Source organism: Mastigoproctus giganteus, chromosome 1 (assembly GCF_048544385.1).
Source record: "Mastigoproctus giganteus isolate SK-2022 chromosome 1, ASM4854438v1, whole genome shotgun sequence".
NCBI lineage: Eukaryota > Metazoa > Arthropoda > Arachnida > Uropygi > Thelyphonidae > Mastigoproctus > Mastigoproctus giganteus.
The window spans coordinates 137,949,825-137,967,583 of NC_143575.1; the positions used below are offsets into that span (position 1 = coordinate 137,949,825).

A 17,759-nucleotide genomic window follows, 5' to 3' on the forward strand; every position below is an offset into this window, starting at 1 on the left:
ATGAAATAATGAAATTTTGGGATATCGATATACCCAGTTCCTTGACATAACGCAGCCTCGACAATGCTAAGACAATGTAAGAGACAGTTCATTAATTAACCTAACTGCCCTCTTTTGAATGGAGCCTAGATGTTTGAGAGAGGTATGGGGTCACCACACAAGACGTGTGAACAATATCTCATGGTAGGGCAGATCTGAGCTTTTGTATAAAGCACATTGTTTACAAGAAAAATAATGTCAAGAACAAAAAAGAAAACCCAGTATTTTTGATGCAGAGGAAGCAATATTTGTCAGGGTAATCCCTAATAGAAATATATGATCTTGTCGATAAATCTGAGTGTCATCAAAGAGGGCTTAGGAAATATTAGATGGACTTTTTTTTTTCTTTTTTTTTTTAAAGAGATATATAACAGGACTGAATTTTAGGATTGAAGTTAAGTAAGTCCTGAGCTGGACATCATCATTCTTCTCTTTCTTGGTGATTCCTCTCTCTCTAAGGGTAACTCGGGAATTTGTTTTTTTTTTTTTTTTGGCTGGTGCAGCATAAGCCTCAGGCTTCCTTGCACCATATGGCTAATAATAATAATAATAAGTTTCACCCACCTTTGGAGAATTACCTAATGATCAGCACTTAAGGAGTTTACTAATACTAGTTTTGGCTATTAAGTAACAAGACTGCACATGCAGCCACTACACACCAAGCAGTACCTTATTGTCTGCAAACTCACATTCCAACAAATTCAATCTCTTTGCAGCGAGACAGGTTTCCAGTACCTTTTTTGGTGTTTTTGTAGTTTGCTGGGAAAATGACAGACAAAAATATCGAACAACAAATCAACCTCAAATTTTTAACAAAAAACCTTATATGTGTACATTATATTCAATAACAGCTTGCAATACTGTTAATTTTCAGATAGCTCAAAATACCACTAAATGTATGTATATCTATTGCCCCTATATCCAGTCTTTTTTAGAATGTCCAGAGCGGTTTTTTTCCAATAGCTTTCATCTTATTCTCTTTATTAGCATAAGCTGACACACCAGTACCCTTTTGAGGCCATTTAAAAACAGTTACTAACAGTTCAATTACCAAACATAGCAAACTGAAATCGATCACTCTGGCACAAAAATAAACATAAATCTATTGTCAGGGAAACGGGGAATATGCTTTGTAAAAAAGATAGGTGGAACAGGACCAGGGTATGTCTGCCAGGGGCAAAGGTTGATGACGTTGTAGAGCGAATATCATCTTTTAAGGGCACAAAAGGTGATATAGTTGTACACGTTGGCACTAATAATATTAAGAGTAGGAGACCGGCAGAATTACTTAACAAGTACAGGTCACTGTTGAACAAAAGCCGAGAATTAGGGTTGAATTTGAAAGTGTCTGCAATTCTGCCCAGACACGATAGGAGGGAGTATATGATGAGAGCCTTGTCGATCAATTCGGCCCTGGAAAGATTGTGCAAGGCTCAAGGGGTAGAATTTTTTTCAGCCTGGACTGTACTTGTTAACAGGAGAGATTGCTTCTACAGGGATGGGATACACTTAAATAGAAAGGGTGCAAGAATATTTGCTGATGCTATCGAGGCAGTGTTAGGTGGGTCGGAAAACTGCTAGCTTTGGGGGAGACAAAGACCAATAGATTGACAGTAGCCACTGGCAGAGGTGAAAGAGATTCTTGCACTGCTTCTATTAGAATGAGCAGAAGCCTGAAAAACAAGATGCATGGTATTTCAGAGACTGCTGGGAGCCATTGCGGTACAAGTAAACACATGGGTTGTGTCAGGATAGCTAAGAATAGAAACAGGTGCAGGTATACTTGCGTGTACACCAATGCTAGGAGTTTAGTAAATAAATTTGATGAATTTGAGGTATTGCTCAAAACATCAAAGGCAGATATTGTTGGGATATCAGAGACGTGGTGTCACACAGATATAAGGGATGCAGAACTGCAATTTGGGGAGTGCAACGTCTACAGAAAGGATAGACAGGATAGGAAGGGGGGAGGGGTTATGCTATTAGTTAAGAAACACATAAAAACCAAGGAAGTGAAGCCAGTCGACATCGCTGGACAGTGCAGTGTTGAGTCAGTTTGGTGTGACATAAGCATTGAGAGATCAAAATTGAGAGTAGGAGTGTGCTATAGGCCTAATGACTCTGATGAGTATAATAAGGAACTGTACAGGGAAATAGAGTGGGCCAGTAAATCAGAGAGTCTTATAATGGGAGATTTTAATTTCCCAGATATTGACTGGAATTTGGGGGCTGGTTACTCACACACTAGCAGGGCTTTTGTGGATTTATTGGATGATTGTTTTCTACATCAGCACGTTCGGGAGGCAACTAGAGGGAGTAATACTCTTGATTTGATTATCAGCAGTGATTCTTCATGCATTAAGAATCTGCAGATAAATGAACCACTAGGTGGCAGTGATCACAGTGTGCTGAAGTGGGATTTACTCAAAGAGGTAACTACCATTAGGGGTTATTGCTTCCGTAAAGGCGACTACGATGGACTGAGACAGTATGTAAATTCTATAAATACTGGGACCAACTGATGATGTTACCAACAGCAAATTCAAAATGGGAAGCATTCAAAGAACTTATCTTGGAAGCTACTAGGCTTTACATACCAACTAAGAAATATTGTTCAAGGTTTAGGCCAAAATGGATGTCAGATGAACTAAAGGCATATGGCAGAGAAGAAAAATGCATGGGATACTTACAAATTAACACATGACACAGAAGCCTATGATAGATACAAGTTGATATGCAACCAAGTTACAAAGGAGGTTAGGCAGGCGAAGGCAGATTACGAGAAATCCTTGGCAAGGGATGCAAAGAAAAACAGCAAAGAGTTCTTTACTTATGTAAATTCTAGAAGGAATGGGATGAATCAGATTGGTCCACTTGATATTGATGGGTCAACTGTTGATGATCCTGCTCAGGTAGCTAACAAACTAAATGAATATTTTGCATCGACATTCACACATGAGGAGTTATTCAGCAAGGGGAATGCCAGAGGTGTATTCAACTCTAGCAGTAAGCTACAGAATCTTGAAATAACTGGGAGTAAAGTGGAGGAGAAACTGTTGAAGATAAACACAAGAAAGGCACCCGGGGTGGATGGGATCTATCCAGTTATATTAAAGGACGCAGCAAAGGAAGTAAGCAAACCCTTAGCCATAGTTATGAGAGCTTCCTTGGACTCAGGGGGGGGGGAACCCATGGACTGGAAATGTGCAAATGTGACCCCAATTCACAAAGGAGGATCAAAGGCTGAAACAAGTAATTATAGACCTGTGAGCTTAACTTCTGTTCCAGGAAAATTAATGGAGGCACTGGTTAAAGAAGCACTGCAGGATCATTTAGACAAGACTTCAGTTATAGCTCAGACACAGCATGGTTTTGTTAAGGGGAAGTCTTGCCTGACCAACTTGATTGGATACTATGATGCAGTCACAAAAGAGCTGGATGCAGGGAATAACTTTGATATTATATACTTGGATCTTAGAAAGGCTTTTGATACTGTTGCACATGGAAGACTGCTACACAAATTGGAGCAGTGTGACATTGGAGGCAAATTGCTGCTATGGATAAAGGGGTGGTTGAGGGGGAGAAGACAGAGAGTGGTAATCAATGGACACTGCTCATCGTGGACTGATGTTATTAGTGGAGTCCCTCAGGGCTCAGTGTTGGGTCCATTGTTGTTTTCTGTATTTATAAATGATATTGATGATGGTATATCAAGCTTAATGTCCAAGTTTGCAGATGATACAAAGGTTGGCAGGGTTGTCAAGGACACTACTGACACTATGCTGCTGCAACAGGATCTGGAAAGGTTGAGCAGATGGGCTGAGAGGTGGCAAATGAAGTTTATCATTGACAAATGTAAAGTACTACACATGGAAAACAGCAACCCCAGAGCAACGTATCAACTCTGTGGTACTACACTGACAGTGGTAGAGAATGAAAGGGACTTGGGGGTGATTGTGCAGGCAGATATGAAGTTCTCTGAGCAGTGCAGACGGGCTGCAAGAGTAGCTCATGGAGTATTGTCAATGATATACAGGAATTTTTCCAGCAGGGATAAGGAGGTGATTATTCCCTTGTATAAGGCAATGGTCAGGCCACACCTAGAGTACTGTATACAGGTCTGGAGGCCTCATTTCAAGAAGGATGTAGAGCTGCTGGAACGAGTACAGAGAAGGGCAACAAGATTAGTGAATGGAACAAAGGGGTGCTCTTACGAAGAAAGGCTTAAGTTTTGCAAATTACAGTGTCTGGAGACCAGGCACCAGCGAGGTGATCTGATAGAGGTCTATAAAGCCTTGAATGGTTTGAGCATGCTCAATGCTGATGGGATTCTTCCTCTAGCTCAGAATAATCACCTGAGAGGGCATAAATTCAAATTGAGGAAAGACAGATGTAGGATAGATGTGCGGAAATTTGCCTTTAGCCAGCGGGTGGTTGGTTGGTGGAACAGACTTCCATCCCTTGTAGTGGAGGTTGATAGCCTAAATAAGTTTAAGGCTCAGCTGGACAGGTATTTTGAACGAACAGAGGGGTGAAGTGGAAGTGGGTTTTTTTTTTTTTTTTTTTTTTTGGCTGATGCTGCATAAGCTTGCTTTCTTGCATCAAATGCCTCTACTAATAAACAGTATGCAAAACAGAACTAACTGGAAATTTAACCAGCATTGTTGAGCAGTGTAACTAAAAGCAATTGTCAAGAAACAAGCTCCTAGACAGAAGTCTTATAAACAACACTTCGATAAACTACAGTTAAATAGAACCTCACAATAGCTGTCCTTGATAATAATACCAGCAGGCAGGAAGATGTATCAGGTGATTATTTTTGTATGCATGCAAGGAATGGTACATGTGACTGTAGCATTTTACAGCCATGAACACAGAAAACTTGTCCAAATGTTCAAGAAAAATAACATTTGCAACAATAAAAAGACAACTTTCAAAAGTTTCTCCTTTACATAAACTGGAACTGCTTTGCATAAATTGCAGAAATTCAGCCATTTTCTCATTAAAGTATCAGTTAAATCTTATTAATGTATCAGTTGATAAGGCCCAAATATCTTGGGTACAAGGTTACTACCACGGTGGTCAAGATTTTTGCAGTTCGGGAAAACACTAAGTTTACATTTATATTTAGTTGACTTAATTGTTATACTAAATTATTTTCTATAAGTAGGTTTATGGTTCTAGCATAGCACCGAGCTCTGTGGTTTATTTTTAATTTAGATAGAGATTTTGCAAAGCTAATACTAAGTTCAGAATTTTAATTTTGGAATTTGCCACCATTGTTATATGATACAAAATACCATAAGGTTTAACGTAAAACTAGATAGCGAAATACATAGCATTGTATTAGAAATCTGTTAGATTAGTATAGTACAATAAATAAAATTTATTAATCTTATTAAATTTCATTGTTAATTAAATTCAGCTTAAACGGAATCATGACCCAGACTAGAGCAGCAAAGCAGCATTCACAGAATAGCCAGAGTGCTGTGGCTTGTAGGAGAACCGAAGGAGGTGACTCTCCCATGCATCAGAGTCCAAAACAATGCGTGAAATGTGAAATGTTTGCAGACCTATCTAGAATGGGACATGAACTAGCCAAGGAGGATGTCTTTGTGTGTGCTAGGTGCAGACTGTGAAGAAATTAGGTGCCAACTCAACATTCTGATGGGCATCTATGAGAGTTTGAGGTGTAGGGTTATACACCTCGAAGAATAAATAAAAATTATATTAATATGAGGGGCACATCAAGCTCTCAGCTGCCCAACTCAATGTCATAGCTCACTCCTATGCATCAGGCAACACAGCAGCAATCTCCAAGGCAGAATTGCGCTGGTCCCACAAAGAAGTAGTTATTGTCGGGGACTCTACTGTCAGGCAGACAGGGAATATAGTATGCAAAAAAGGATAGGTGGAACAGGACCAGGGTATGTCTGCCAGGGGCAAAAGTTGATGACGTTATAGACCAGATATCTTTTAAGGGCACAAAAGGTGATATTGTTGTTCACGTTGGCACTAATCTCTTACTTAAGAGTAAGAGATCTGCAGATTTACTTAACAAGTACAAGTCAATGCTGAAAAAAGTCGCAATTTAGGGTTAAATTTGAAAGTGTCTGCAATTCTGCAAAGATACAATAGGAGGGAGTATATGATGAGAGCTTTGTCAATCAATTCGGCCCTGGAGAGATTGTGCAAGGCACACAGGGAAGAATTTTTTTCAGCATGGTCTGTGCTTGCTAACAGGAGAGACAGCTTCTACAGGGATGGGATACACTTAAATAGAAAGGGTGCAAGAATATTTGCTGATGCTATCAAGGCAGTGTTAGGTGGATTCGAAAGCTGCTAGCTTTGGGGTGGGGGGGAATCACAGACTAAATGATTAACAGTAACCACAGGCAGAGTTGAAAGTGATTCTGTGTCTATTGCAATGGGTAGCAGCCTAGAGAGAAAGTTGCTGGGGATTTCAAGAGCTGCTGATAGTCATCATGAAACAAGTAAATACATGAGCTGTGTTAGGGTAACTAAGAGTAGAATAAGTGCACGTATGCTTGCATGTATACTAATGCTAGAAGTATAGTAAATAAAATTGATGAATTTAAAGTGCTGATCTAGACATCAAAGGCAGATACTGTTGGGAGATAAGAGACATGGTGTCATCACAGAAATAAGCAGTGCAGAATTGGAATTTGGGGAGTACAATGTGTACAGAAAGGATAGATAGGGAGGAGGGGTTATGCTGTTAGTTAAGAAACAAAATTTAAAGAAGTGTATCCAGTTGATGTGGGTAGATAGTGCAATGTTGAGTCAGTTTGGTGTGACGTGAACACTGGGAAAGGGAAAATGAGAGTAGGAATGTGTTATAGGCCTAATGACTCTGATGAGTACAACGAACAGTTGTGCAGAGAAATAGAATGAGCCAATAAATCAGAATGTCTTGTAAAGGGGGATTTTAACTTTCCAGATATTGACTGAAACTTGTGGATTGGTCACTTGCACGCTAGCAAGACCTCTGTGGATTTATTGAAGGATTATTTTCTGCAACATGTTCGAGGGGCAACCAGAGGGAGTAATACTCTTGATCTGATTATCAGCAGTGATGATGTATTGCATTAGGAATTTGCAGATAAAGGAAACACTAGGTAACAGTGATCGCAGTATACTGATTTTGGTTTTACTTAAAGATGTAACTACGATCAAGGGTAAAGGGAAGAGTTTTTTCGTAAAGGTGACTACAGAGGTCTCAGACAGTTTTTAAATTCTATAGAGTGGGATCAACTGATGATGTTACCAATGGTGAATCCTAAATGGGAAGCCTTCAGGAACTTAATCTTGAAGATTACTAAGCTTTTCATACCAACTAAGAAATACTGTTCAAGGTTCAGGCCTAAATGGATGTCAGATGAATTAATGAGGCTCATGGCAGAGAAGAAAAATGCATGGGATGCATACAAATAATCAGGCATACAAATGCATACAAATAATCAGAAGCCTATGGCAGATATAAGCTACTCTGTAATCAAGTCAAAAAGGAGGTTAGGCAGGCAAAGGCAGATTACAAGAAATCTTTGGCAAAGGACACAAAGAAAAACAGCAGAGTTCTTTACTTATGTAAACTCTGGAAAGAAGGGGATGAATCAGATTGGTCCACATACATAGATTGTTCGACTGTTGATGATCCTGCTCAAGTAGCTGATCAACTGAATGAGTATTTTGCATCTACATTCACACGAGGAATTATTCAAGAAGGAGAATGCCAGAAGTTTAACAAACTCTCACAGGGAGCTAAGTGATTCTATGATAACTGAGAGCAAAGTGCAGGAGAAATTGTTGAAGTTAAACATAAAAAAGGCACCTGGGGCAGATGGAATCTATGCAGCTATAATGAAGGAAGGTGCAAGGGAAGTAAGAAAACCCTTGGCAATAATTATGAGAGAATTCTTAGTCAGGAGAGGTCCCCATGGACTGGAGATGTCCAAATGTATCCTCAATTCACTAATGGGGTTCAAAGGGTGACACAAATAAATATAGACCTGGTAGTTTAGCTTCTGTTCCGGAGAAAATAATGGAGTCACTGGTTAAAGAGGTGATACAGGATCATCTAGACAAGACAGAAGCAATAGTTCAGACAGACACAGCATGGGTTTGTTAAGGGGAACTCTCTTGTCTGACCAATTTGATTGGATACTATGATGTCATCACAAAGGAACTGGATTCTAAAAATAATTTTGATATCATATACTTGGATTTCAGGAAAGCTTTTGATACTTTTGCACATGGAAGACTGCTATACAAATTGGAGTGGTATGGCATTAAGGACAAGTTACTACAATGGATAAAGAGATGGTTGAGTGGGAGAAGGGAGAGAGTGGTAATAAATGGACACTGCTCAGCATGGACTAATGTTATTAGCGGAGTACCCCCCCCCAGGGTTCGGTGCTGGGCCCATTGTTGTTTTGTGTATTTATCAATGATATTGATGATATCAGGCTTAATGTCCACGTTTGGAGATGATACAAAGGTTGAAGGGTTGTTAATGACACTAGATACTGCAACAGGATCTATAAAAGTTAGCAAATGATCTGAGAAGTGGCAACTGAAGTTTAACATTCAGAAATGCAAAGTACTGCATCTGGGTAGCAGTAACCCAAGAGAAACGTACCAACTGTGTGGTACTATATTCAAGGAGGTGGAGAATGGGGGTAACTGTGCAGTCAGATATGAAGTTCTCTGAGCAGTGCAGTAGGCAGCCAGAGCAGGTCATATTGTTTTGTCAATGATATATAGGAATTTTCTAGCAGAGACAAGGAGGTGATTATCCCTTTGTATAAGGCAATGGTCAAGGCCTCACCTTGAGTACTCCGTACTGGTCTGGAGGCCTCATTTTAGGAAGGATATAGAGTTGCCAGAACAAGTACAGAGAAGAGCAAAAAGATTGGTGAGAGAAACAAAGGGGTGTGCTTGCAAAGAAAGGCTTAAGTTCTGCAAGTTGCAGCATCTGGAGACTAGGCACCTGCGAGGTGATCTGATTGAGGTGTATAAGGCCTTGAATGGTTTGATCAGGCTCAATGCTGATGGTATACTTCTGCTTGTCAGACTAAGATCCTGAGGGGGCATAGATTCAAATTGAGGAAAGACAGTTGTAGAATTGATGTGCGGATGTTTACCTTTAGCCAATGGGTAGTTGATTGCTGGAACAAACTTCCAGCTGTTGTTTTGGGAAGTTGACAGCTTAAATAAATTTAAGGTTGAATTACACAAACATTTCGACGGATGGGTGAAATGGGAAGGGTTTTTTTTTTTTTTTTTTTTTTTTGGCTGATGCTGTATAAGCTTGCTTTCTTGCATCATATGCCTCAAGTAATGCTCCATGTCAATTTTTTATATCTTAATCAAAGAACCTTCAAAGGAATGCACTGTAAAATTATAGTTGGTTGGAAAATAAGATTTAGGAGCAAAAACTAAAAACTAAAAAAACTTCAAAGAATTTGAAGTTTTTTTTTCACAGGCCCTCTCAGACATTCACACACCTACTAAAGGGGTAACTCCTCCTAGGGCATACAGAGTAGCACTATTATGGTAAACAACTCTGGGAGGTATCATAATATATAGAGTGCTGTGGTGGGGGACAACTGTATCTTCTAAAAACACACAAAGTCCACCATATTTATAAAATGTTTTCATTGTTGTCCAATATAACTAACATGTACTTATATTATACAAAGCTCATGTTATACTGATATACTGCATGTAGGCTAAAAAGTGGCAATTGAAGGTCTAGAAATGATAAATGTGAAGTGTAATGTTACTTTCTATATATATAATCCTAGAATATATATATTCTAGAATATATAATCCTAGAATATGGTGTCTGTGGAAGAGGACCAACATTTCCACAAAGACTAAAATCCGACTCTTCCGGACTTTGATCCTGCCCATTCTTCTTTACGGATCGGAAACATGGATTTGTCTCAAGTTAGATTTGAACAAACTTGAGGTATTCCAAATGAGATGCCTGCGGCAGATCTTGGGCATCTCTCTTCGCGACCGCATCACTAATGATACCATCCGCGCCAGATGCCAACAGCAACCAACCATTGCCGACCAAATCCAGAAGCGAAGGCTCAGATGGTTTGGCCACGTATGTAGAATGGGCACGAACAGAATACCATCCACACTCCTTTGGAGACAACGACCCACCCAATGGAGCATCCAACGGACCGCGCCTAGGAAAACGTGGGCCAAGCAAGTGGAAGATGACTTGAAGAGCCGACGTCTCGACCTTAACCAGGCCAGGACTGAAGCCATGGATCATAAGGTATGGAAGAACATCACAGAGCAAGTCCGAAACCCTGCGGCACCTACAGCAGCATACTGGTTGCGTGGCCAACCGCCTCCCCCAGCTGCCAGCTAAGGACCAAAGAAGAAGAAGAAGAAGAAGAATAACATACCAATTGGTGGTAACACATTCAAGGTAGTGAAGGTTCAAAAAGACTCAGGGGTCTTATGGTCAGACACAAAACACTTTGAACAGTGAACAGCTGCTAGGGACAGCTCATGGAGTTCTGTCAATGATATATAAGAATTTTTCTAGAATGGACCAGGAGATGATTATCCCTTTGTATAAGTAATAATTTAGGTTAGGCTACATCTTGAGTACTGCATACATGTCTTGAAGTTCATTTTTGGAAGGATTATGTGGATCTGTTGGAACGGGTGTACAAAAGAGAAACAATATTACTGATTGGCTGATGAATACTTTTACCAAAAAAGATTTGTGCTCTGTAAACTAGTATCTCAAAACCTGATTGAGTTGATTAAGGCTTTAAAGGGATTGAGTAAACTAAGTGCATATGTCGTCTTTACTCTTTCTTGGACGATGATGATGACTATGACAACACACACACACACACAAAGATAAATTTAAACTGGAAAAGAATAGTTGGGTGAAAATTTGCTTTTACCACAGAGTAACTGATTACTAGAATAAACTTCCATATGGTGTTGTGGTAATGGATAGTTTTTAAATAAATTGAAGGAAGATTTTTTTTTTTTAAGATAAATTATTAGAAGTGATGGTCAAACAAAGTGGGTATTTTTTTTTCTCTTTCCTTTTTTTGGCTGATGCTTTATAAGCTCCATCCCTTGCTTTTGCTACTACAAATACTAATACATAGAAATTGTTTATTTTAAACAGATTTTCTATGTATTGGTATAAAAATATAACAATTTATACCACTAGGCACACAAATATATAAATACAAGAATGAACAGAACTAAATAAACAAATAAAGAATAAACTTACCAGGCAATCATTATACCATTATCAGTACAAAGTTTTGGTGCAGGACACACAAAGCGAGATTGCATCTTCTCACATATATATGCAAGAGCATTTCTAATAAAACTGTTAGAAGCACAGCCACCTGAAAATACTGTTACTCTGTTCTGTTCAGGAATTAATCCAGACATTTCACAAAAGCACAATGCCCGTTGCAGTCTGTGCGCTAGATGTCTAGTTACAGCAAGCTGAAAAGATGCACAGATATCTGCTACATTTGGCAGAATATTATCAGCCTCAATTCCTAGAAGAACAAAATGGTAAAACTTTAGTAGCACTGATTTTCTTTATAACAGTGGTTTTCAAATTTTTAACATATGATACACTCTTAAAGTTAAAACTCTTATCTTCTAATCATCACTTGCATTACCCCAAGTACCACAACACTCCCAGATGAAAATCACTGGTCTTCAAAATCAGATTTGACATGCTTAAAAGGTCATGATGTAAGCTGTAAAAATTGCATTATTAATATTAAAGATATTTGAAAAGTTCATGGCTTATGAGTATGAAAGAGTAGTAGTACAGTGTTAAAAATTTCTGTACTTAATGTACAATAATTTAACAAACCCACAATTTTAAAGTTACCTACCAAGTTGCAAACAGTTTTAATAATGGCATTTTTTTTTTTTTTTTTATTACAGGTCCTGTCATAGCATCAGTTGTAATTCACACAACTTTGTTGTGTGAATGACGACTGATGCTATGACATCAGTTACTGTGGAATCAAACCAATATGTGGAAAAAAAAAAAAAAAAGGGGACTATCACCAAAGGCAATTCATAACAATACAATTACAACATTGAGGGAGGATTTCCCTTTCTATTCAATGGTTCGAGTCTGGAAGACAACCCACACTGTGGAAAACTGCAAATGTCCATCACTCCAGTTGACAAGAATGTGTATGATATAGTCATAGCCATATGGTACAAATTATCTGCTTCCCTTCCCACATATGTAACTATCCAGTTTACCTTTGAATTTATTCAAACTGTTAGCCTTAACTACATGTGAAAGCAACCTGCTCCAGCAATCAATGCATCACTGGCAAAAAGAAAACTTCCTACAATCTAATCCTCTTCTCTTGTAATTTGAATTTCTGCCTTCGTTCATTTTACTAACTCCTCTCACAGCCTTATAAACCTCAATCAGGTCACCTCTGGGTGCTTGGTTGCAAGCTCTGTAGCCCACAATGTTGCACACATGTTGCATTTCCTCATATGGTCACCCTTTTGCCGATATCAACATGCAAGTTGCCTGTCTTTGGACCCTTCCAAGAAACTCAGTCTTTTTTCAGATGAGGTCTCCATACTCGAATAGTATTCCAAATGTGGTCTTATAATTGCCTTCTACAGTGGAACTATAACCTCCATATCTCTACAGGTTAATGTTTGATAAATCATCGACAGTATAAAGATGGGCTTTCCTCTTGGCCTGTCTACACTGCTCAGAAAACTTCATATCTGCCCATATTAGAACTCCCAGATCCCTTTCATCCTCTACCATTTTTATTTAAACCCCACCAAATGTATAATATATTTTGGAGTTGCTCTTCCCCAAGAGGAAGACCTTGCATCTTGCTGCAATTAAAACATATATCTGCCACTTTTCTGACCATTCTTCCTGATGGAGCACTGCTTGGTACTACTCATAACTACTCTATCAATCTTTACGTCATCTGTAAATTTGGACATTAACTCTTCTATCCCTTTGTCAATATCATTTTTATGAAAATCAGAAACAACAGTGGTTCAAGAACCAATCTTCTAATTTTACACCAACCTGAAGAAAATCCATTAATCACAAACCTCTGGCTTCTGCCTTGCAGCCACCCAGCAATCCATCTTAAAATTTTCAAATCACAATATGTTTCAGCTTATACAATAACCTCTCATGAGGGACTGAGTCAAATGCCTTTCTAATTGAAATAAACTATGCCAAAATTGTTCCCTACATCCAGCTCATGAGTAACTGTGTCAAACTAGCTTACTAATTAGTTAAACCCAATTTTCCCTTAACAAAACCATATTGTGTGTTATGCTTTATCTAAATGTCCCTGGAATGCAGTAAGGAAATCTTAATCATTGCCTCTAAGATTTTTCCTACCACTGAAGTCAGACTAACTGGTCTGACCAAATTTACTCTACAAACCACCTTCATGTATTGGTGATATGTTGGCTCTTCTCCAAATCAAAAGATGTCCTCATATTAACTTCAATGTTTCAACACCCAGCCTTGTGGCCTCCCACAAAAATTACTGGGTATATGCCATCAACTTCAGGTGCCTTACTTACCTTTATTCTCAAAGGTTTGTCTAATAAACAGTCACCTGTAATTTCAAAATCACTAATTCCTCTTCTCACCACAAAGTCTTTCTTTAGTAATGACATATGCCAAATACCTGTTAAATTCATTCGCAACGTCAGCTGGGTTGTCTACAAGTTTCTCACAGCCAATGCATAAGAGTCCGACCTAATTTGCTTTTAATTCCTTGTACAGGCACTCCCCAACTTACTTAACACTCGACTTCCATAAATTTGATTTTACGCAAATTTTTGCCGACCAGTGTAAACTTTAAAAAATTCATGAAAACGTGTTTTGCATCCCATAGGAATAAATGGAAGTATTGTGAATACGTCGCAACGTGAACCCAATAACACATTCTAAGATCTTGGAAGTTGAAATTTTCCCTATATAACTAAGCTATTTATCTCTCTAAAATGTAATTTTCATAATGGAGTGCTATCCTTTCATCATTATCATATGTTCCATTATAAGAATCAATTTTGAACAACTTTGCTGATATTTTTCTAAAGAACATTTCTGGAGGTCACAACCATAAAACAATAAAAACAATTTGCAATTTCAGTTTACTGGGCTTTTCTGTTAGTGCATCTAATTGTTAATGGGTAGTAAACTCGATCTTATTGCATTTGCAATAATCTCGATAACTGGAATTGTGTGGGTTATTACGTTATTATGGTGAAATGTGTTTCCCTTCACTGAAATTTTCAATCATATAAGAAACATAAATAAATTTTCAGAATTTTCTCTTCATTCCTATTTACCTATTACAATGATGAAGAGAATGCGACCAATGGAAAGTGCAAGTGGTGGCAGGGCTAGGAAACCAAACAAAATTGATTTAAAAATGAAGATGAAAATGATTAAGTAAGAAGCAGGACAAAGTTTGTCATCTATTGCATGGGAATTATGTTTTGCTGCTTCAACAGTGAATTTTTTTTTCAAAGGACAGTGCACATATAAAAGAACATGTTAAAAGATCAACAGTGATCACAAAACAGCATTCAGGTGCTATATAGAAGATGGAAAAGCTATTAATAATATCGATGGAAAATCAGATTCAGAAGCAAGTGCCCCTGAGTCTAATGGCCATTCAAGCAAAAGCAACAAGCATTTATAAAGATACTAAGGATAAGTACAGCAAACTCCAAGTCAAGTTTGTGGAAAGCAATGGGTGATTTAATAGGTTCAAACATTGTGCTGGTTTCCACATTAAAGTATGCAGTGAAGTTGACAGTGCCGATTCTGCAGCAGCAGAGAAATTTTGTGATATGTTCAAAAAAACCCCTTCTAAATTTCCACAGCCCTCCACCTCTGCAGCAGCGTACATATCAGCTGGAGACGTTGATTCTAGCAACAATGCTCGAAAGGTAAAACTTGCTGACATGCCTGCCCCCAACCTTTTTTTTTTGTAATTGCACACTTTTGTAATTTTTCCTACGCATGAGATAAAAAAATTGAATAAATAATTCTATTTACTGTTCGTCGACCATTTGTTTTTTGCTTCTATCAAATTCAGTGCACGTAGTTGCAACTGCTTGTATAGGCCTTTAGGGAAATTCCGACTTACGCAGAGGTCCACAGAATGCAACCCTTACTTAAGTCAGGGAGTGCCTGTATTCACATATATAAAAAATTTCTTGTCCCCATTCTTTGCTCTCTTAGTCAGTGCCTTCTCATACACAGCCTTGTCCTCTCTAACTTTATCTGTGGTAGATACTATTACAAATCAACTTTAGCTGTTGTAGGCTTTAGTGCTATTCATTGCTCTGCAACTATCCCATGCTATCTTTTTCTGCTCTATTTCACAGGCCAGTTCCACATTCATCCATTTCGGCATCCTCCTCCTGCAATATTTTCTTAATGATATTATGCACTGATGGTTTATATGAATTTTGCTTTAAAGGTATTCCATAATTGAAGTGTATTCACCCTCACTCTGCAATCCATCCAATTAATAGATGCTATGTAGCACCTTAAACTTGCAAAATTTAAAATTCTGAAATTAAAATCCATGCATTTACCTTGAACTACTGCAACATTTTTCTTCATCTTTCACCTGATGACTGCATGATCGCCACTAGCCAATGGTTCCTGTAGTTTAAGCCATGTGATATCGTTTAATTTGTTAGCAATGATGAGGACAAGAATATTCTCACCCCTAGTATTAACTCTGACATGCTGATACAAATAATAATCATCTAGTTTATTTAGAAAAGTTTTTCCTCAAAGTGAGTTTCACTCTCACATATTCCAATCAATCTGGGGCAGATTAAAGTCACCCATAATAAGACATTCGTACTTGTTTGCCTTTCCATTTTGCATGTAAAGACCCTCATCATACTCTATGCAATCTTCTCTTCTGATCTGTAGATTATTCCCACTCTCACTATATGTTTGCTTCCAACTAACTCACACCACACAGATTCGATGCTGGGAGACATAACTTAAGACTCAGCAAAAGCTCTTTTCACACTTAGGCTGCTTTGATAAGAAACATGACACCACCGCCACCCTACCTATTTTCCTTAAATACATTATACGTACCATTGTGGAATTCATTAAACCCAATTTCCAGGCGGCACCACGTTTCTGTTAGCTCTATTATGTCAGCATTAGTTGTCCTAACAAGGAGTTCAACTGAACCATTTCATTGACAACACTCCAGATATTACTTCAGACACAATTAAGATTAAGTATTCTTCTATAATTTACTACCTGACACACTCCTTGAAGTTATTTAGACTTGTTTCTCATCTTTCACTTCCCACTCATTTGAAATGTTTCTAGTTCAGGAGGCAACTAGAGGAAGTAATACTCTTGATCTGATTATCAGTAGTGATTCTTCATGCATTAGGAATCTGCAGATAAAGGAACCACTGGGTGGCAGTGATCACAGTGTGCTGAAGTGGGATTTACTCAAGGAGGTAACTACCATCAGAGGTAAAGGGAAGGGTTTTTGCTTTCGTAAAGGCGACTATGATGGTCTGAGACAGTATTTAAATTCTATACAGTGGGACCAACTGATGATGTTACCAACAGCAAATTCAAAATGGGAAGCATTCAAGGAACTAATCTTGGAAGCTACCAGGCTTTACATACCAACCAAGAAATATTGTTCAAGGTTCAGGCCTAAATGGTTGTCAGATGAACTAATGAGATATATGGCAGAGAAAAAAAATGCATGGGATACATACAAATTAATGGGTGACATGGAAGCCTATGATAGATATAAGTTGGTCTGTAACCAAGTCACAAAGGAGATTAGGCAGGCAAAGGCAGATTATGAGAAATCCTTGGCAAAGGATGCAAAGAAAAACAGAAAAGAGTTCTTTACCTATTTAAACTCAAGAAGGAAAGGGATGAATCAGATTGGTTCACTGGATGTTGATGGTTTAACAGTTGAGGATCCAGCTCAGGTGGCTAACAATCTAAACGAGTATTTTGCATCTACATTCACACATGAGGAGTTATTCAGGAAGGGGAATGTCGTAGGTGAAGTAAACATTGGCAGTGAGCTAGATGATTTTCTAATAACTGAGAGGAAAGTGGAGGAGAAATTGTTGAGGATAAACATAAAAAAGGCACCCGGGGTGGATGGGATCTATCCAGTTATATTAAAGGAGGCAGCAAAGGAAGTAAGCAAACCCCTAGCCATAATTATGAGAGCTTCTTTGGACTCAGGGGAGGTACCCATGAACTGGAGATGTGCAAATGTAACCCCAATTCACAAAGGAGGATCAAAGGCTGACACAAGTAATTATAGACCTGTTAGTTTAACTTCGGTTCCAGGAAAATTAATGGAGGCACTGGTTAAAGAAGCACTGCAGGATCATCTGGACAAGAATTCAGTTATAGCTCAGACACAGCATGGTTTTGTTAAGGGCAGGTCTTGTCTGACCAATTTGATTGGATACTATGATGTAGTCACAAAAGAACTGGATGCAGGGAATAACTTTGATATTATATATTTGGATCTTAGAAAGGCTTTTGATACTGTTGCACATGGAAGACTGCTGCACAAATTGGAGAAGTGTGGCATTGGAGGCAAATTGCTGCTATGGATAAAGGGATGGTT

At 38.5% G+C, this 17,759-nt stretch overlaps 1 protein-coding gene across 2 annotated transcripts in view; it reads right to left on the reverse strand.

Moving 5' to 3' along the window:
* Nucleotides 1-17,759, reverse strand: part of Tcs4 (Threonyl-carbamoyl synthesis 4) — a 344,103-nt gene that overhangs the window by 185,904 nt on the left and 140,440 nt on the right. For both annotated transcript variants that reach the window (XR_016546994.1, XM_090374528.1), the window contains exon 6: nt 11,342-11,621. Coding sequence is in view for 1 of the 2 variants with exons in the window: in XM_090374528.1 (XP_090230654.1) it covers nt 11,342-11,621 (280 nt within the window). In the remaining variant the exon portion in view is untranslated. The remainder of the gene's footprint in view (nt 1-11,341; nt 11,622-17,759) is intronic.